Source organism: Lathamus discolor, chromosome 3, assembly GCF_037157495.1.
Source record: "Lathamus discolor isolate bLatDis1 chromosome 3, bLatDis1.hap1, whole genome shotgun sequence".
In the NCBI taxonomy this organism is placed as follows: domain Eukaryota; kingdom Metazoa; phylum Chordata; class Aves; order Psittaciformes; family Psittacidae; genus Lathamus; species Lathamus discolor.
In genome coordinates this window covers 40651582-40671588 of record NC_088886.1, presented here as the reverse complement: position 1 = coordinate 40671588, position 20007 = coordinate 40651582, and the positions used below count along the sequence as shown (strand labels likewise).

General features: G+C 46.7%; 1 protein-coding gene and 1 pseudogene across 1 annotated transcript in view; one reads left to right on the top strand and one right to left on the bottom strand.

Annotated features, from left to right (window-relative positions):
* Positions 1-20007, bottom strand: part of LOC136009921 (zonadhesin-like) — a 58951-nt gene that overhangs the window by 14240 nt on the left and 24704 nt on the right. Inside the window, exons 14-42 of the mRNA XM_065670385.1 lie at positions 19024-19295; positions 17567-17716; positions 16876-17132; positions 16688-16772; positions 16478-16561; positions 16209-16364; positions 15745-15826; positions 15358-15635; positions 14451-15049; positions 13525-14089; positions 13174-13373; positions 12692-13072; positions 12045-12331; positions 11278-11468; positions 10517-10666; positions 9309-9565; positions 9121-9205; positions 8613-8705; positions 8232-8312; positions 7852-7932; positions 7481-7561; positions 7094-7162; positions 6675-6755; positions 4668-4915; positions 4218-4395; positions 2575-2683; positions 2005-2096; positions 1207-1383; positions 287-489 (exon numbers count right to left, since the gene is read on the bottom strand). Of these exons, the coding sequence (XP_065526457.1) occupies positions 287-489; positions 1207-1383; positions 2005-2096; positions 2575-2683; positions 4218-4395; positions 4668-4915; positions 6675-6755; positions 7094-7162; positions 7481-7561; positions 7852-7932; positions 8232-8312; positions 8613-8705; positions 9121-9205; positions 9309-9565; positions 10517-10666; positions 11278-11468; positions 12045-12331; positions 12692-13072; positions 13174-13373; positions 13525-14089; positions 14451-15049; positions 15358-15635; positions 15745-15826; positions 16209-16364; positions 16478-16561; positions 16688-16772; positions 16876-17132; positions 17567-17716; positions 19024-19295 (5572 nt within the window). The remainder of the gene's footprint in view (positions 1-286; positions 490-1206; positions 1384-2004; positions 2097-2574; positions 2684-4217; positions 4396-4667; positions 4916-6674; positions 6756-7093; positions 7163-7480; positions 7562-7851; positions 7933-8231; positions 8313-8612; positions 8706-9120; positions 9206-9308; positions 9566-10516; positions 10667-11277; positions 11469-12044; positions 12332-12691; positions 13073-13173; positions 13374-13524; positions 14090-14450; positions 15050-15357; positions 15636-15744; positions 15827-16208; positions 16365-16477; positions 16562-16687; positions 16773-16875; positions 17133-17566; positions 17717-19023; positions 19296-20007) is intronic.
* On the top strand, positions 9773-9891 carry LOC136012467 (5S ribosomal RNA; annotated as a pseudogene).

Genomic DNA, 20007 nt, shown 5'->3' with positions numbered 1-20007 from the left:
TGTAAAAGTATATACTATAAAATAAATTGGAAGGTAATACCATAAGGGACAGTCATATTCTCAGTATTTGAATGTGCATGATATATGATGATTTTGGGCAATTCTATTACACAGCTCACAGATCAAGAAGGCTGGGAAAATGAGTCTATTTGCTGCTGTTAATGGCATAAATAATAATAGTGTTAGTGTTATTAACATTTTTTGCTCTCATGGTGATAAAGAATGAGATCCCCTGTTTGCTGGGTTTGTTGGGGTTTTTTTGCTTTAAGTGTCTGAAGTAACTTGCCTGATAATACCGGTTTTTGTCATCAACACAACCACAGCTGTTTTCTGGCACACACTTTTCTCCACTCAAAACATAGCCTTCCTTACAGAAGCAACCTTCCACTGGCAAGGAACTGCATGAATCAGCTGCTGAGATGTTCAAACAGGTAGAGGGACACCTAGTACCGCAGCTCTTGTAGATGCTGCCTCCAGAACAGGACATTGCTAGAGAGAAAAAGGTAAGATCACTCAAAAGGGCAAAATAATGATAAAGGTTTTCCTGACGCTCACACAGTTTGCTCCTGCAAATATTTAAAATTGCTGCTAGAAAGTCTGACACTGGAAAGTAATGCATACAAAGGATTTTCTTGCTGGAAAGCTTTATTCTGAGAAATAAGAGTTCATTATATGAAACTCCTCAAAAGGTCATTCTGAAGAAAATTAATTGGGAGATAAGTGAGAATACTTGATCTCTTTGCTTTATAGAGAAATACTTGTAAATTTCCTAGAAACAGCTCTTTTTCAAGGTTTCTTATTAAAGTAGCTTTTTAACCAAAAGCCATCTATAAGCATTCATGCATGGAGGGCTACCAGCTCTGCTTACACTGAGGATGGTAGATTTTCAGTGGAGCAAAGCAACAGTTATTTCCCCAATGCAGAAGCTCACATGAGATAGTTGAATGTAATCAAACGTTTACAAGAAGTTATTAGTAAATTATTAAAACTTTCAGGATTAGACCTGCATATCCAAATGTTCTTGAAAATTAGGGTTTTATACAAATGCTGGAATGGTACTGAAACTGAAAGAGGCTTAAGATATGACAAAAGGTTACACTCAAAACATTACATAAAATGGAATAACATGTATGAAAAAGGTAGAGGAAATGTGCATACTTTTGATGTTTTAATCCAGAATAGATCTTTATAAGTCAAAACACTCACGGCAAAGTGTAGCATTCCTCCACTCTATGCATATCCCAGCATTGCTACATGACTCAGCATAGGCCTGCAGTCCATAGCATAAGGATGTTGCCTGTCCATCAGTGAAACACATGTCATAAACACAGTTGTCGAAAAAATTATCTGGAAGCACTCTGGAATGACAATCCTTGAAGATTCCTGTGTAAATCAAGATACACAGAAGGATAAAAAACCAAAAGTGGAATTACTAGATCACCAACACCATCTATTTTCTGTCATGGTAAATGTATTGGGAGTGCTCCAGGCTAATTTTATTTAATAAGTTAAAACAACACTTGAAATGGAGCATGCACAATAAGACTTGGCCCTCCAAATCCAGTTTTCTTCTTTTTGCATGATTGATACAAGATAGCTTATATAAATTAAGAGTTGTTAGCTAGGAAAGCCACTTATTCTAAACAACTGCAGGGGCTGTCCAATGCAGGGATCATGTACAGTATTTCAGATAAAGTATCTGTAATACATGCAATTACAGTGCTCTCCAAACTGTTTCTCTTAGCAAGCAGAGTGCAAGTTATTATAAAGCAAAGAGCAGCTATGGCTCCCTACACAGATGCTCAGATAATCTTCATTGACACACTAGCACTGTCCAAACAGTTGACATATCTTGACCAAGTACCTATGAGATTTATGTTGGCCATTCACAATGAAGGTTTTATATGTTTAATACAAGCTCAGAACAATGGACTATAGAAAGGAGACAACACAAGCTATACAGTGCCCCATGACATGGCTCACAGAGAACTACCAACATACTACCTGTTGGGTCTGTGATCATGCCACATGCTGTGTTCTTCTTTGCTTCACTCTCCAGCACAGGATCACATTGCTGGTTAGTTCCACTGAAGCATCTAGGGAAAACAAGCAAAATGAAACGTGTCTTACATCTCTTACCATCAGATTTGGAAGTGGAATATTGACACATGACAACCCTGCACAACAGAGTGTATTTTATTGCAGTCACAAGGCTCACTGATGTCAGTCTTATCACTGAATTGACTCCTTTTTTTACGCTTTCTGGGCTATTCAAAGGCTTATTCTTGGCTGCAAAAAGAGCCATGGGATTGAGCCAGTTATGGTTTCCAGTCAGGGAACTGGAGTGAAGTCCCATCCCCCCTCACATTCAGCAGACAGTTCTTGCTTGGAAAAACAAGACTTAAAGGACACAAGCCCTCATTCCCTGTTTAATGTAAAGGAGCAGGTCCTGACTTCTAATGGGCAGCTGAAAGATGTATAATGGTACTGGATGACAAAGCCAGTGAGTGCAGGGATGTTTGGATTTATCAAGTTTGATTAGCAAATGCCATATGGTTAAATTAATATACATACATGGTGTTATTCTCAGGCACAAGCCAGCTTTGTCCAAGATCAGTGGAACTGCTTGCAGTGTCACCATCGGGCTTTCTGTTGTCATCATTTGGATCACCATTATAATTACCTGTGAGGGTAAAAAGAGATTTATGGGACATGTGGAGTTCTCACCTGTAGAAAAAACCTAGGTTTCAGGCTGTAAAATAAACTACAATGAACTAGGGAGAGTACATATGCAACATCACTGCATATATGCAAAATAAGAGCTCAGTTGTGTTTTAGACTTTGACCACTGACAAGAGCCGCTGTTCAGAGATTTGTGGACTTCAAGCAAGTAGTCTGTAAGTTCTTTTGTAACTAGGTTATATCGCATACAAGAAAAAATTGCTTAGCTAAAAAAAAAAAAAACAACCCAACTTATTTCCTTGGATCGTATGTGTAGAATGCTGGACTAAAACCCAAATGGTGTATTTTGCACCATTACATTCTTAGCTAGATTTCCTGAATTGAAAGTGTGAAAAACTCATGGAGAAATAACTGAAGTAGGAAATTTCAGATGATCCAAATCAAAGAATAGTCAAAAACTCACAAGGCAAACTACTCTTGTAATTTCTACAGTCCCATTTCCATCCTGAAAATCACCTGGATTTCAGACTGTTGTTGCAACTAACTCTGCTCAGGTTCAGGCATTAACAACGTTGCTGAGGAAAAATTACCGATCGCTACTAATTCCAGCAAGCTCTTATTCTCATTAGCTATATAAGCCGCCTGTGACTTATTTAATTTGGTATCCTATGCAACAGAATTTCTTACAGAATACAACAGATTGTGGCCTTTTTGTCTGATCTTTCTCATAGGACTCTTAAAGGCCTCTATGCTTTGTATCATATATAGCATTTAATATTTGGTGATATTTGAATTTTGGAAATAAAGTATGAATTTTCTTTCTTATTCATCAAGTCTGTCAGCTCAGGTTTATCTGTATTGGATCCTTGTCATTGCTTTCTTTTAATGTAGACACAGCATATTTTATATGGAATTAAAAAAAATGGGTAAAATAAGCTTTAGTAGTCTACTTTTTCTTTTATTGCTTCAGCTTTTCTTTTTTCGCCTTTTATCATATAAACACGATCATTCAGACTGTAAAAATACCTCCTAAAACTGCACAGGAAAACAGCAGCAGGAAAGCTTGAGGATGTTGGCAATAAGCTATTCTGAAGATTTCTCTCTACTGTGGAAACAGCCTCAAGTTTTTATGATTCACAAATGAAATGGTATAGCATTCCTCACACTCAACAAAGGACAATTACATCAGAATCTAAATAACAGGAAAACGTAGAGTTCTTTAGCAGATGCATGTAAATCATTACTCTTCCTGAATTTAAACTGTAGAACAGAAGTGAGGGGTTTTATTTGGCTAAAAGTGTAATTTGTAGATATACCTCACAACATCCCAAATGGATAGCACGTTAACAGGAATTTTGTAAGTAAGGGTTCTTAGAAACTTAAAAAATCCTGGAAGTTTTCTTCACTGCCGTAAATTCTAGTCCACTTGGCAAGGAACAGTTGTGTGTAGAAAAAATATGACATAATAAGAAAATAAGATTAAGTAATCACCAGCTTCCACAACTCACTAAAAAGTGACTAAGCCTATGACTTACCACAGAGGCCACAGAGCAGACCACTGTAATCAGAAGGCACAGAGATTTCTGCATAGTGATTTCCATCATATCTCACCCACAGTCCGAAGTCAGTTTCCAAGAGAACATATCCACCAGTGCTTTGAATACTGATCTTCTTTTCAATATATACAGGCAGGTTCATCCTGCTGCCATTCACCTATACAGCAAGTTGTAAAAGTTAGTGTATGGCTGCTGGTATTCCTACAACTTCCAGCAGCTAGAACAGATTAGTGGAATATATGACCTTGTGCACAAGGGAACTGGAAGTAATTAAACAACACTTCATCTGAGCTGTTGGACATCTCACTAAAAGAGGTACATTTAACTAATAAAAAGAGAAAGTTTGCTGTAAACTCTACAGAGAAAATATTTCCTTATCTGCATGTCAGCTTAAAAAGATACACGTCCTTTAAGTAACTATCTTCTTACATTCACTTTCCTGTTTTTCAGCAAAGATATATGGTTGCCGTAGACTTCCACTTGCACTGACTTCACATAAGAGACTTTGGTGTTGGCTCCTCTGTGTTCATTCGTTGTGGATACATCAAAGTATGGAAGCCCCTCAGAGATGTTGCACACTTTGGAGAGGGTGTAAGTGCAATTTCCCATGAAATTATGAACTCTGTGGTCAAAAGTGTTGTAATGTGGATCTCCAGAGGCACTGCAGAAAGCACGGCCTGGGAAGAAAGAAAGACAAATTCCCTCTGAATCTCTACCAGACTTCCGTAGTTGCTTTGTTCTCACTTGTTTGCTTCACTTTTTAATTACTGCTTAGATGTAACAGTGATGGCATCAGTCAAAAACATTCCAAAGCCCAATACAGTCTCCTATCTTTGAACCAATAGAGAATCTGTACTCTTGTGTATCAGAAATCTGCGCTGGAGTCTGAGGGTGAAACAAAAGCAAAAAGCTTTGATGTTAAGAAAAGCATCATTATTAAGACATAATTATATAAAGTGGAGCAGTGAGTTTTTAATGTCCATGTCTGAAAGGTTATTTCTGAATAAATAAGAAGAATTTAATCAAAAAATGTACAGGGTTAGTTAGCCAGAACAGACTGCTGCACTACCAGCTGTCTGGGGTTCCATACTCACATCAGTTATGGAATTCCTTTTCAACACTGCAGACACACTTTTTAAAAATATCAAATTTAACCAGCCAGAGATAATATGTGCAAATAGAGGTACACAGTGTGCATGTGTGTGTGTGAGCCGGGTAAGATTTTGAGTGCTAATAAGAAATTCCCATTTTCAACAGAAAAATCCTCCCATCAAATCTTAGCAGAGTTGAGTTTGCAGGTGCATTATGACGATTATCAGCCACAACAAAAAATAATGAAGAAAGGTCTCTCCTTCTCTGATTTTCAATGGCACATTACAAAAGTAGCTACACTTAGGGCTGTGTCTACATGTCAACCTTAACCACTTACATATAAACTACTAAAACTCCAGGAACTATATACATAAACATTAAAAAAAAAATAAAAAATGCACAAGACATCCAAACTGATGAGATGAGCTGGCAGTCTCTTATACTTAACAAGCCAACATATGGAGAAGAATTAGTGCTTAAAATTGGAGAACAAAGCAGTTAAAACTTACCTAAACTGAAATATAGTGTTTCCTAAGCATTAAAATTACAATAACCACAACAACTCAGTCTTTTGAGGACAGAATAATAAGTTTATATAAAAAAAATGGGAAGGCATATTAAATTTCAAAATACTACAAACAATAACTGTATAACAAAAATACTACAAACAATAAACTGTATAACACTTGAAAACTTGCCATAGAACAGGATACTTTATATATTTACGGACGTGCCAATAAAGGGTATGGGAGACAACTATCAAGCAGCTGGTCTACTGTTACCAAAAACCCCAAAACTGTGGCAAAAGGGACAAAGGGCATGAGTTACACTGTCATTACTCAGAGAAGATCTCATACTGAAAGCACTGTCCCACCAGTGTATATTGGGTGAGCAAGAAAAAGCTCTGACCCTCCACTATAACAATTGTGTCACCTGGCTAAGGAAAATGGATTAGAAACACAGAAAAATTCTGAAAGGCAAAAAGAGAATGGGAAAGAGATGAATACCTGAGCTTGGTGTGGGTCTCCGGGGTGATGGCATTTGTGGAGGCGAGAGAGAGTTAGTGGACATGTGGGCCAACATGCTAGATTTACTTCAGGAAGCTGACCCAACCTACCCAAATACACTAACACCATGTCCATAGAGGCCCACGGCTGTGATTCCAGTGGCTCCTCAGAAAAACCTACAGGACTTAAGTCATCTCCAACAAATATTGATGGGACGTAAAGAAAGGTATGCAGCCAATTCGCTACAGAATCCTTATATCTTGGGCATGAGACTCAAACACAGACAACTGAACACTTGTGACAAGCGGTAGAAAACAGGGACAGGACATGGCAATACCTGAGCTTGGTGTGGGTCTTGGTGCATGAGGAGGTTGCGTTGTGCTTGGCAAGGCAGTCCCAGGTTCCCCGGTGAATGGACCTAGAACAAGAGAAAGGTAGAGGAGAGATGCACCAATCTGGGAGTTCTGTTGCAAGCAAGACCTTTTCCAAACACTCAACATGTGACCAGATCTGTGTTAAGAATGGAGTAGTTTTTCCAGTCATCTGCTTCAAATCTCCTCAAATACCTAAATGCCAGAAGCAAAGGTGCCCCACCCCAGCCCCCCAAAAGGAATATCACTCAGTGTGTGTCTCTATATGGCAGGGAAGTGACGGAAAGCAAATACGAGCCATCCAATGAAAATGCAAATTGTATCCACTATGGGTTTCCAAGATGACTCAAAACACTACCAACAATAGCAGTAGCTGAAGCCGTACCAGGTGGTGGTGAAGGTGGTTGTGTTCCTTGTGTTGTCTGTGTTGTGGTGCCTGGCAATGGAGTCGATGCTGTAAAAGGAAAAGGACCTATGGTGAGACAGAGGTAGACCTAGAGAGTGTCAATAATGCGGTTATCTTGCAAGCACCTGGCCCGCCCTTCCCAAACACCCAACACTGTGACCAGAGAGACGTAGGACAGTGATTACACAGTGATGCCCAGCAGAGATTTCTGCACTCAAGTGCTATCTAAACAGCACTCCCAGGTGATGAAACGAGACACACAGCTCCTTCAATACAGACACTCCCTCTCTTGGACATGAGCCTTGAAGAAAGCTAATTGAACACTTGCCACAAGCAGTAGAAGACAGGGACAGCACGTGGCAGTACCTGAGCTTGGTGTGGGTCTTGGTGTATGAGGAGGTTGTGTTGTGCTTGGCAAGGCGGTCCCAGGTTCTCCGGTGGATGAACCTAGAACAAGAGAAGGGTAGAGGAGAGATGCACCAATATGGGAGTTTTGTTGCAAGCAAGACCTTTTCCAAACACCCAACACATGACCAGAGAGGTTCAGAAAAGGGATCCCACAGTGAGTCCTCAATGAAAACTACAGTACTTGAGTGTCTTCCCACTAGCACAGATGAGTGACAGAAAGAGACGTGCAGCTCCTTCACTACAATCACTTCATCCCTTAGTCTTGAGGCTTAAAGACAACCGAACACTTGCCACAAGCAGTAGAAGATAGAGACAGGATGTGGCAGTACCTGAGCTTGGTGTGGGTCTTGACGTATGAGGGGGTTCTGTTGTGCTTGGCAAGGCAGTCCCAGGTTCTCCGGTGGATGGACCTAGCAGAAGAGAGAATTAGAGGATACCAGCACTGACATGAGAGTATTGCTCCAGGAAGCCGACCAACCTTCCCAAACACCCAACACCATGTCCAGAGTCATGCAGGACAGGAATTCCACAGTGAATCCTCAGAAAAACTCCTCAGGACTCCAGTGCTCTCCCACCAACATTTACAGCTATAGCAGGAGACATGCAGTGCATTGACTACAGAAATTTATGCCTTGGCCATGAGACTCAAAGACAGGCAACAGAACACTTGGCACAAGCAGTAGAAGACAGGGACAGCACAAGGCAGTACCTGAGCTTGGTGTGGGTCTAGGTGTATGAGGAGGCTGAGTTGTGTCTGGCAAGGTGGTCCCAGGTTCTCTGGTGGATGGACCTAGCACAAGAGAGAGTTGGAGGAGATCAGTGCCAGCATGGGGGATTTGTTGCAGGCAACAGGCCAACTCTTCCCAAACACCCAACACTGTGACCAGAGAGACGCAGGACAGGGATTACACAGTGATGCCCAGCAGAGATTTCTGCACTCAAGTGCTATCTATACAGCACTCCCAGGTAATGAAACGAGACAAACAGCTCCTTCAATACAGTCACTCCCTCTCTTGGCCATGAGCCTCAAAGAAAGCTAATTGAAAGCTTGTCACAAACCGTAGAAAACTGGGAAAGAGCAAGAGAGTACCTGAGCTCGGTGTGGGTCTTGGTGGTGATGGCGTGCGTGGAGGCTGTGTTGTAGTTCCCGGCAAGGGGAGCGTGGGTTTTGGTGTCGATGGATCTAGCACAGGAGAGAGTCAGTGGACATCCGAGCTCACACGTGAGTTTTGCTTCCCAAAGCTGACCCAAGCTTCCCAAACACATCAACGCCACACCCAGAGAGGCCCAGGGCATGGATCTGAAAGAACCGTGCCACTCAAGGGCTCTGCCACCATCACAGCTAGGTGACAAAAGCAGATTAGACTCTTCAGTACCTATGCTCAGTGTCTTGGCTGTGAGTCTTCTAATACACGAACTAAGTAGCGACTGAAGGCACGGCCAGTGCTCCAGTCTCTCAGAGGAAAGCCTGCTCGGGCACAGGCTGCATGCCTGGCCTACAGGGCACTGCAAAGAGAACCTGCGCTCCTGCCTCTACGTGTAGCCTGCCACCTCGGTGACACCTCTCAAGCTGCCCTTCCCCAAGACAAGCCTGGTACCTTCGCAGGATCCTTCTTCTATGGACAGATCATCCAACGCTACGTTACTGCGGATATCTTCACCCCATTCGCCCTCCAGGACAATCTAAGGGAAGGGACGTTTCCCAGCATTAGCTCCGGCCACACGTGTGAAGCGCCATTAGAAAGCACGGTTCATCTCAGACAGCAGTGAGAGCGTGTGCCCTTACCTGCATGTTTCCTGTGCTGTGCACTGTGACCTGTCCCATGTTCCATCTGTCCCCATGGTTCCCAACGCTGCTCCAGACCAGCTCTAGGTCTTCATCCTTAACCACGTACACCCGCAGGGCCATTGTTTCAGCCGTTCCGTACATGTGATACCAGAAGCGGAAGCAGTGTGGTCCTTCTGAATTGCACACCGGACTGACCAGCTGAGCCACAAAGCCAGGGAGGGCATTGCTCCCTTGCAGGTAGATGTAGTAGCCATCTGAAACACAGTGTGAGACACACCATCACATGCAAAATCAAATCCAGACAAAGCAGCCAGACACAACCCAAGCACAGTCCTGGAGCACCCCTCCAGGCCTTCAAGGCAGGCAAAAGGAGGGGACAGCAAATATAGGTCCTTTGCTAGCCACAACACTCCCCAGGGCTGAGTCCGTGTCCTGGGTTCAGCCGGCGGTGGCCAAAGCGGGCCTACAGCCACACCACCCTGAAAACGCCCCATCTCGTCTGATCTCGGAAGCTAAGCAGGGTCAGGCTCGGTTAGTACTCGGATGGGAGACCGCCTGGGAATCCCGGGTGCCGTAGGCTTTTCTTCCTTGTTGTTTCCTTTATCATTATTATCATTATTGGTGGTAGCAGTACTGGTTTATGTCATCCGTCAGTTACCAAACTGCTCTTATCTCAACCCGTGGGAGTTACGTTCTCTTGATTCTCCTCCCCATCCCTCCGGGAGCGGGGAAAGGAAAGGGGGGGAGTGAGAGAGCGACTGTGTGATTTACAGCTGAGCTTAAACCACGACAGTCCGCCTACGAACCATGCTCTCTGTATGGCTTGGACCGGGTAAGCTCCAATGCATTGCCACAGTCCTCGCATGGCTCTGCCACTTTGCGTTCCACTCATCGCTGGCTACCGCAGAAGCCACCGTCTCCTAAAAAAGGGGCTCGTTCTTGCTCTGAGAGAAGCCAGGTCATCAGACTTTGCATTACTTTCCCCCTTGTCTGGCAGGTCCTTGCCTGCCCTGAGGCACCGCAGACTGACTCCCAGCCCTGCAGCGCTCCCTGGAGGATGGCTCTGCGCAAGACGGCCACAAAAAGGCTCGGCATCAAGGTCAGGAAACACGCGGCCTGAATTTGCTCTTAGGAAAGGTTAGTTGCCTCTTCCCAGGGACACCCCTCTGCCAGAAGGACCGCTGTGTACGGACTGCTGCTCCTACCTCCCGTCGTGTGGTCAGAGGACGGACCGGTATCTTGCGTGGGTGTTGGACCCTTGTTCCTCACCCAGTCAATGCTGCTGGAATCTGCCTGGACCCACTCACAGAAGTCCTTGTCGAACGTGCAATCAAAATTGCAGTCTGCTGTGGGAGCTGGGCATGGCGCAGAGAGGAAAGCAGAGATTCTAGGGTTAGGACAGGCCAGTGTCCCACAGGGCACACCTACATCCCTGGCACGCTCAGGTCAGGTGAGGATGGCCAACCGAGTGGAAGTGCACAAGCTGCGTGCCTAGCACAGCCAGTAAAACACATGAATGGGACACAACAGTACCTGTGCTTGTCCCAGGCGCTGGTGATGTTGTTGTATGTGGAGGCCGCGTTGAGGTGCCTGGCAATGGGGACGAGGTTGTAGGAGCCGCTGGATGTACAGTGAAAGAGAGGGGGAGATGACGGGTTTCATAACGGAGATTTGTTCCCAAAAGGGGATGCTGCACCTTCCCAAACACCCCCACGTCATGGCAAAAGGAGCACAGCAGAGGAAATCCACATTATCCCTGTCACAAAGAGACTCTCCACCCAAGGGCTGGCCCACCAGCACTGTTAAGTGACACACGGGCAAGCCTCCACCACTGCTGCCCCATTCCTTGAATCTGGGCCACAACGGAAATCAACGGAACACTTACCACAGACAGTGCCAGCACTCCAGTCTCCCAGGGCAACGCCTGCCTCAGCACATGCTGCGGCATAGGCCTCCAAGTCCTTGCAGAGCTGCTCCGCGCTGCCGCCCGTGGCACACTGGTCATAGACGCAGCTCTCAAAGTATGTCTTGGGTGGTAGAACTGCATGGCATGGCTGGAACGGGCCACCGAGTTGCGTGAGGATTGCACACTGCTTGTTAGCTGCCTCCTCCACAGAGGGGGAGCAGGACGTGGGCGGGTTGATGGCTGGGTCACACCTAGGAAGCAGACACGCGGCCCTGAGCTCACAGCAGCCTGTGGACTCCAGCCACACCATTTCCGGACCTTGTCCCAGCCAAAACCTCAGCCTCTGGAGTCCGCAGCCCTCGATAAGAGAAGGCACCAAGGGCTGTCTCCTGCAAGGGTGGGCAAAATGGTCCACAGTGGACTGGGAGGGCAGAGCCATGCACAGAGGTCACCAAGGACCACAGAGCTGAGCGCCTATGGGGAGAGAGCAGAGAGCACCATGCACCGTGACCGCATGGAGAGGCCTGGACAGTGCCACAAACAAGCCAGCCTCGAGAGGAAAGGGGAACCGCCACACATCTGGCACCCATTTGCACACAGGACATCCCGCTGTTGGGTGGAGCAAAGAGGTGAGATGCAAGGATGATACGTCCGTTGCAGCGGAGCTTCTACGTGCTCTTACGCGCACTGTCACAACTGCCTCCTCCTCTCCCACACACCATGTGCCCACGCCTACCATTACCAACCCTCCCTGCTTCTGCCCCTCACAGCTCCCCTCTCCCGTGCTCCCTTTTGTCCGTCATCTATGCAGTGGAACAAGGACTCACGGCCATTCATCATCCGGCACCATCCAGCTGGCCCCAAAGTCATTGAAGTCAGGCACAACAACCCCATCAGGTCGCATGAAGTCATCTTGCTGGTTCCCAGTGTACGTCCCACACAGCCCACACAGCTTGCCGTTGTGCTTCTCAGACACCTTCACTAGGAGCTCATCATCCCCATTGAACAGCAGCTGCAGGCCCAGCTCGGTAGAAACTCTCACGTAGGAGCCACTCAGGGAAACGTTTACACCGGGGGCAGGAGAAGCAGGCAGGGAGGCCAGAGCGCCGTTGATCTGAATAAGAGGGACAGAGAGAGACAGAAGCATAAACAGATGCCCTCCACTGAGAGTTCACTGTTTTCCACTCTGACAGTGCCAGGGCCCTGGGAGTCAGGAGGACAAATGGCATGAGAAACCCTGCCCACGCCTATGAGAACAGCGGCGACTACAGACGCCACAATGAAAGCTAAGGAAAACAAGCCGAAAATCTCTTGCTGCTCAAGCAGCCGTTTCAGCACCGCTCAGAGCCTCGCCATGCTCTTACGTGAGCACAGCAGCAGGCTCAGGGAACATCAAGCTCTTCTCGGGGACAGAGTGGTACTTAAGAGTGGCCAGGGCACCTGTGGTTCCCAGGTCTAAAAACGAGGGGCTTACGTAGACAGCCTTGTTCTCGCGCAGTGCAATGTGGAGGCCTTCCATGGACAGTGCCACCGAGTCCAGAGCTGTCCAGCTCTGGCTGCCACGATGTCTGTTGCGGGTGGTGACACTGAACCCAGCGGAGGAGTTGTCACAGCCTGTCACCACTGTGTAGTTGCAAGAGCCCTGGAAGTGGTGAAGCTTCCCATCGAAGGTGCTGTAATGCGGGTCGCCATAGATGTGGCAGAGAGCAGTGCTGGCTGGGTAGCAGCCCCTCTGGCCATCCTGGATCTTGCAGACCTCATCCTCACCACAGGACAACGGAGAGCAAACCATCTGGCCCTGGGCTTCACACCGGCACTGGCGAGCACAGTCCTCGCTCACAGAGTACTCGCCTTCCTGCAGGCAGACAAACACCAAGCGTCAGTCTATCAGGCAGGAAAGCAGAGGCAAGGGAGTGCCTTGGGAGGGGTGCAAGCAACGGCAGGGTTTTCACTCACGCTGTAGTAGTTGCCCTCAAAGAGGCAGCCACAGTGGGCCTCGGGCACACACGTGTCTCCGCTGAGAAGGAAGCCAGAGGTACATGCGCAGCCCTCCACGCAGGGCCTGGAGCAGTTCTGCGGGGCTTGTGGGTCAACACAGGTGGCAGGACAGCCAGTCATGCAAGGGTCATAGTAGCTGTTGTCGGGGCACTGCAGGGCTGCAATGGGAAGGGGACAATTGAGACCAGCAAGCCTTCAAGGAATGAGCACCTTCTGAGAAGTGGAAAACAAAAGACTTGCTGTGGCCAGAGGTTCTGGGAACAGGGAGCGGAACATTTCCCTCCTGGCAATCGCAAAGCGGGTACTCACGGCAGAAGGTCGCATTCCGCCAGGGAAGAAGAGTCACACCGGCTGCTTGGCAGGCGTCAGCGTAGGCCTCCAGAGCAGCACACAGGACCTCCTGGCCACCATTCAGGGCACACAGGTCATAGAAGCAGGTCTCAAAGTAGCTCTGGGGGTTGATCACAGCGTGGCACTTCTCAAAAGAGCCAGGACTGGCAGTCAGCATGCCACAGAACTGGTCCGATCGGTAGAGCTTCTCCTCTTCTGCACTGCAGGGTGGGGAGGGGTCGGGGACACCGCAAGATGAGTCACTCTCTGGGACCTGCCAGCTCTCCCCCAGCTCATTGGAGTCTGCGGCTTGCTGCCCGTTGGGCATCATGTAATCGTCCTCCCTACGGTTGTTGAAGTTCCCACACATGCCACAGGTCAGGTTGAAGTAGGTGGTGGGCACCTTCACCTCCACCGAGTGGTCAGTGTCGTAGGACACTCTGAGGTCGAAGTCTGTCTCCAGGACAATGTAGCGGCCACTCGTGCTCACCGTGATGGCACCTCCCGCTGCACTCACCGGCAAGGTCTGGCGCACATTGTTCACCTAGGGCAGATACACGGCAATGGGCCTGAGCCCAAGGGAATCCGCTCCCAGCCCGGGCGCAGCAAACCAGAGCCCGCGATGCCCTCACAACCCAGGTGCCCCTCTGGCTTGCAGAGCCGTGGCTGCGTTCTGCTCCCCGCAGGGGCCGCTCTTCGCCGTCGGCCACATTCCCCATTTGCCTCTTCTTCCTCAGCCCCTCCAGAAAAGAAAAAGAAAGCAACCCAGTGGCTTCAGGGGAACCCACCCACACCTGGGACAATGAAGGTGTCTGGTACACACCATGCCATGCCCTGCCAAGAAAAGCCAGCCCTGCCTTGCTGCCTTGCAGCTGTGCCATGCTCATGCCAGCCCCCCTGCCTACCAGCACTTGGCTCTTCTCCTTCTTGACAATGGCAATGCGCTCTCCGTACACCTCAACCAGGACTTCGCGCACGTAGGACACTCTGGTGTTCCCACGATGCTCGTTCTTGGCCTCAACGTTGAAGTAGGGCAGGGAGGTGCTGTTGGAGCACACTTTGGCCAGGGTGTAGGTGCAGTTGCCCATGAAGTTGTGCGTCACCTTGTCAAAGGTGTTGTAGTGAGGGTCACCGTGGACATGGCAGATGCCGTAGGATTGCTCGAGGCACTCAGGTCTCCCATCCTGCACCCCACAGAACTGGCCCGCAGGGCATGAGGCGTTAAAGCACTGGACTTTGCTTCCTCGCGCGGGACACGTGCACTTTGACGAGCAGGTGTTGTCTGTCCAGAACTCAGAGCCCACAGGGTAGTGCTGCCCATTGTGCCAGCACCCACACTGCTGGCTGGGCACGCACTGGTCATTGTAGAGCAGGTACCCGCTGTCGCACACGCAGCTCTCCACACACGGCAGGCTGCAGCTAGCAGGAGCCATGGGATCAACACAGGTGGCAGGGCAGGCTGCAGCACACGGCTCGTAGTGACTGTTGGCTGGACACGTGACAGCTGCCGAGACAGAACACATGGCCATTACTTGGAGATCATGACGTCTCTTTGTGCTGTATTCTCCCCTTCGGAAAATTAACAGTATGCACTTTTTTTTTCTGTGATCTGCTTGGCTCCACGGGTATTCTAAATCATACTGCTCAGATGCAGTAAAACACGAAGCAGAAAACAGTGCCCCTAATTCTGACAACTACCTGTAGATCCCCAAGGCATGTAACAAAATAATTTCTTATTCCCCGCCCCACTCTTTCATTCCAATTCTAAGTTTTACTGAGAGTAACAGCCTGTGGTACTGTGTGTGGACTTACGGCAGAAGGTTGCGTTCCTCCACACAGGTATCTTAACACCAAGCGACTGGCAGGCATCCGCGTAGGACTGCAAGCTCTTGCACAGGGCTTCGCGGTCCAGCTCCAGCTCGCACAGGTCGTAAGCGCAGGTGTCAAAGTAACTGCTGGGGCTCAGCACAGCGTGGCACACCTGGAACGGGCCGCTGGTGTCGGTGAGGAGCCCACAGAAGTGGCTGCTGGCAATGACTTGCTTGTCCGTTTCACTGCAGGCTGGGGTGGGGAGTGGTCCGGCTGAGCAGCTGTGGAAAGACAGGAAGCAGGGCCCCTGAGTCACCTGTGGGCTTCTCCTCGTGTCTCAACATCCCCTTGCCCGACACATCCCCAGACCTGCTGGGGGACAACACATACCTGCTGTCGTTGGACACCTGCCAGCTGTTGCCCAGGCTGGTGGAGTCTGGCTCCAGCACCCCTTCCGGGTTCAGGAAGTCATCTGATGCCATCCCGTTGAAGTTCCCACACATGCCACACACCTTCTGCCCAAAGGTGCTCGGAAGCGTCACCTCCACCCGATGGTTCCCGTCAAACTTCACTTTCAAGCCAAAGTCTGTTGTGACCACAGTGTAGAACCCGCTGGACGAGACCTGCACACCTGCGGCTGGGGTGCAAGGCAGGACCTCTGCCACTCCATTGACCTGGAAGGACAGAAAACGAGACACGGTTGGAGCAACCCTTTTGGCACAGCCCTCTCCTCTCACACAGCACAGCGCCTCTCTTCCTTGTCCTTACCGTCACCACACCACCCTTCCCCAGCCTTATCCGCTGGCCAGCCACATCGACATCCACATATTGGACGTAGGACACGCGAACGTTGCCTCCCCTGTGCTCGTTGGCTGCTTCCACGTTGAAGTAGGGCAGAGAACTGTTGCTCTCGCACAGCTTAGAGAGGGTGTAGGTGCAGGTGCCCATGAAGTGGTGCAGCTGATTGTCAAACGTGTGGTAGTGAGGGTCTCCTTCTACTACACAGGTCCCTGACAGTGGAAAGACGGGAGCAACTGTTCAGTTAAGCACCTCCTGTTGATTCCTCTCCTAAGCCCACCATGCCCAAACAACATCAGCCCTATGACTGGTCTAATTTACTCACCTGAGCCTGGCAAGGGTGCTGATGTGGTTTTGTCTTCTGAAGGTTGTGTGATAATGGTACCTGGTGTTGTTGGTGTTATATCTCCTATGAAAATATTACAAGCATATCAATTCTACTTGACTAGTTTTTTTCTGAAGATAGGTACTACATTCACTGCCACAAGAAGCATAATGTCATTTAAGCTACCCTTTCCTGACCCAAGCCTTGTACCTGTGCAGTATCCTTTTTCAATGGACAGATCATCCAATGCTATATCACTCCGGAAATCTTCACCTATCATACCCTCCAGGACAATCTAATGGAAGAGATGATTCCCAGCATTAGGTCCATCCACATATGTGAAGTGCCATTAAGAAGCATGTCTCATCTCAGGTGGTATTTACAGCCTGTTCCCTTACCTGCATGTTTCCTTTGATGTGCACTGTGACCTCTCCCAAGTTCCATCTGTCCCCTTTGTTTCCAGTCTCTTTCCATTCCAGTGTTGATGTTTCACTGTGTACTACATACACCCGCAGAGCCATTGCTTCAGCTACTCCGTACATGTGATACCAGAAGCGGAAGCAGTGAGGTCCTTCTGAACTGCACACTGGACTGATCAATTGTGCTACCTCACCCGGTTCTTGTTTACTTCCTTGCAGGTAGATATAGTAGCCCTCTGGAAACAGCAGAGTGTCAATTTTTTTCATTAATGGGCAAGCACAAGATAAATTGACTTCATTTACACGTTGTGTACAGTATAACTTTTCTTCACCCTGATTTTGCATTAATCTTTCAGTCCTCAAATGGATTTCCACCAGATTACACTGGTCTCCTACTTAGGGAAAGGAAAGCCTTCTAAAGGAAGACCAAGTGCCACAGTGATCCAGTGTCAGCCTGGATACACCTTTGCTGAAGCCTCTTTACAGGAAGTGATGCTAACAGGTCACATGCTCAATGTCCTGCAATGTTCATCCACCCCACAACAGATCCTTACTGCTGCAGAAGGCTCTGGATTGAGCCTAGGAAACACGTAGCCTGGATTTGCCGTTAAAAGAGGCTCCTTGCCCTCTTCCAAGAGAAACACATCCACATACTGTCTGCTGTTCCTACCTCCAGTTGTGTGGTCATGGGAAGGGCCAGTATTTGGTGTGGGCGTTGGCCCCTTGTGCCTTGTCCAGTCAAAGTTGTCACTGGTTGCCTGTTCCCACCCACAGAAGTCAACATCAAATGTGCAGGACATACTGCAGGCTGTTGGTGCATCTAGAAAAACAGAGTTTTCACAATAAGGTTTGGAATCTTCTCTCTGTTCTGACATTGCCCTTCTAGGTCTTCTGCACCCATGTTCATGAAAAATTTGAAGACAGCATAATGGAATGAGAAGAAATGACCGATACTGACAAATTGGCTATAAAGTAAGAAATTTTAAGTGACTGAGATTGTGTGTCATTTTATGAGTCCCTTCCTCAGTTATCATCATAATACACTAATATCCTACATTTTTACACTGTGCCACAGTCATAATTCTTGGTCATCGCAAATTGCTCAAAGCTGTCCTATTTGGCACAGTAGTATTCATCTGGCTCTCGAAGTCCTGCTTAGGCAGAAATCTAGACATTGTAATGAGAATAGTCTGACATTTCTTTCTACTGCTGATGAATTGGGATGAGAAATATGGTCTCAGAATTGGAAAAAGGTTATGTAATGCATTTTAACGTCATAGCCTCATACTTAGGCTGCTATTTCTGCTGGCTTTGGTAATCACCTTTGGTAGTTCTAGAAGAAATTTAAGGTTATATGGAAAAATTTTTTTACAATGACGGTGGTGCAACACTGGAACAGGTAGCCCAGAGAAACGGTAGATGCCCTATCCTTGGAAACATTTCAAGGTTACAGGGCTCTGAACAACCTGATCTAGTTTGAGATGGCCCTTCTCCTTGCAGCGGTTCGGACTAAATGACCTTTACAAGTCCCTCCCAACTCAAACTGTTCTATTATTCTATTAATTTCTTGTCTCTAGCCCTAACTCTATGTTAACTAGTCTATCTAGGTAAGGGCCTAATAGTGTTACAACTGGAAGGCTGAATGGACCTCAAGGTACACAATTCCCCTTTATTCATTTTAAAGCCCTGGTTTATATACTTCTGAATTCATCTTACATGCTTCCTGAAAACCTGGGTCTGTAGACAGGTTGTGTAAGTCACATAATTAACACTTCTCAAAAAGGTAAAATAATTCATTAAAGCCAAAGAAGTGATTTGTCAGACAGTGCTCAATTGTCCCTGACTGAGATGTTAATTTACAATGTATGTTGTATTTCATGACTCAATTCTGAAAACAGTCTTAGGTTAAAACTGTTCAAACATCACCTTCTAAAGTGAATAATGGAAGACCATTAGAAGCTTAGATTATAAACCAAATTTCCAGATATGCTAAGCACTTGAAAGCTTCCTGTATTTCCTTTAATCCCCTTTTCTGAAATTCTGCTCAACCTCTTAGTCATTCAAATATATATTCGTAGCATGAAGATTTAATTGGATGGCTGTTTGCTAAATGACATAATGACTTACCACAGATGGTATCTTTCTTCCATTCACCCAGATTTACACCTCCAAGTTCACAAGCAGCAGCGTATGCCTCTAAAATCTGGCAAAACTGATCAGAATTCCCCTCTGTAGCACACATGTCATAGACACAGCTCTCAAAGTACAGCTGTGGGGGAATGTGCCAATGGCAGACCTGAAAAGGCCCACTACTTTCCAAAATAGTTTTGCAGAGTTCTTCATATTCTTTCTCTTTCGCTGTGTCACAAGTAGGCGGTACAACTGCAACTGGACTACATCTGCATCAAAAATAAGCAGCAGTTTGGTTATATAATACAACTTTATATTTTGTTCTATCCTGCAAGGCATACCTCAACAGTAACAGAAGCCTATGCCAGATTTTGTAGATTTGCTGTGTATAGTCATCTTCAGTGTGTCAAACCCCAAAGTGAGAACTATTACAATTCAACTCATATTTCCCCATTAAGAGTATAACTGTGAATTGTTGATGTATGACTGTCCATCCATAGAATGAAATCAAGAAGGAACCAACAAATCAGCTGTCTAAACCAAGCAAGATAATCTCAATTCACTATTGCATATAATAAGAGCAGTAATTTGTAGGTGAAAGCATTAATAGACAGCAAATATCCAATGGCTATGTTAATCAATGTGGAGCTATCTTAGGAGCTGAATCTGAGAGATATATTTAGACTTCTTATAGTAAGATAATATAAAGAAGATATTTTAGAATGGAGAAATAAGAAAAAAAAAAGTTATATGAAAAAAAGGAGTCCAGTTTCAAATATAATCTACAAAGTTCACATGGAAAACCTCTCAAGGGTGGTTTAAAAGTTTCAATGCTTTACTGCCAAAAAGTGGAGTTATTAAAAGGTAAAACTAGCAAACAAGTAATATCAAAGAGGGGCTACTATGGAATGTAAGTCATGTATGTTAATCCTATAACTAGATGATTTCTGTTTCAGGCATTTTGCTGTTTCCTAAAATATC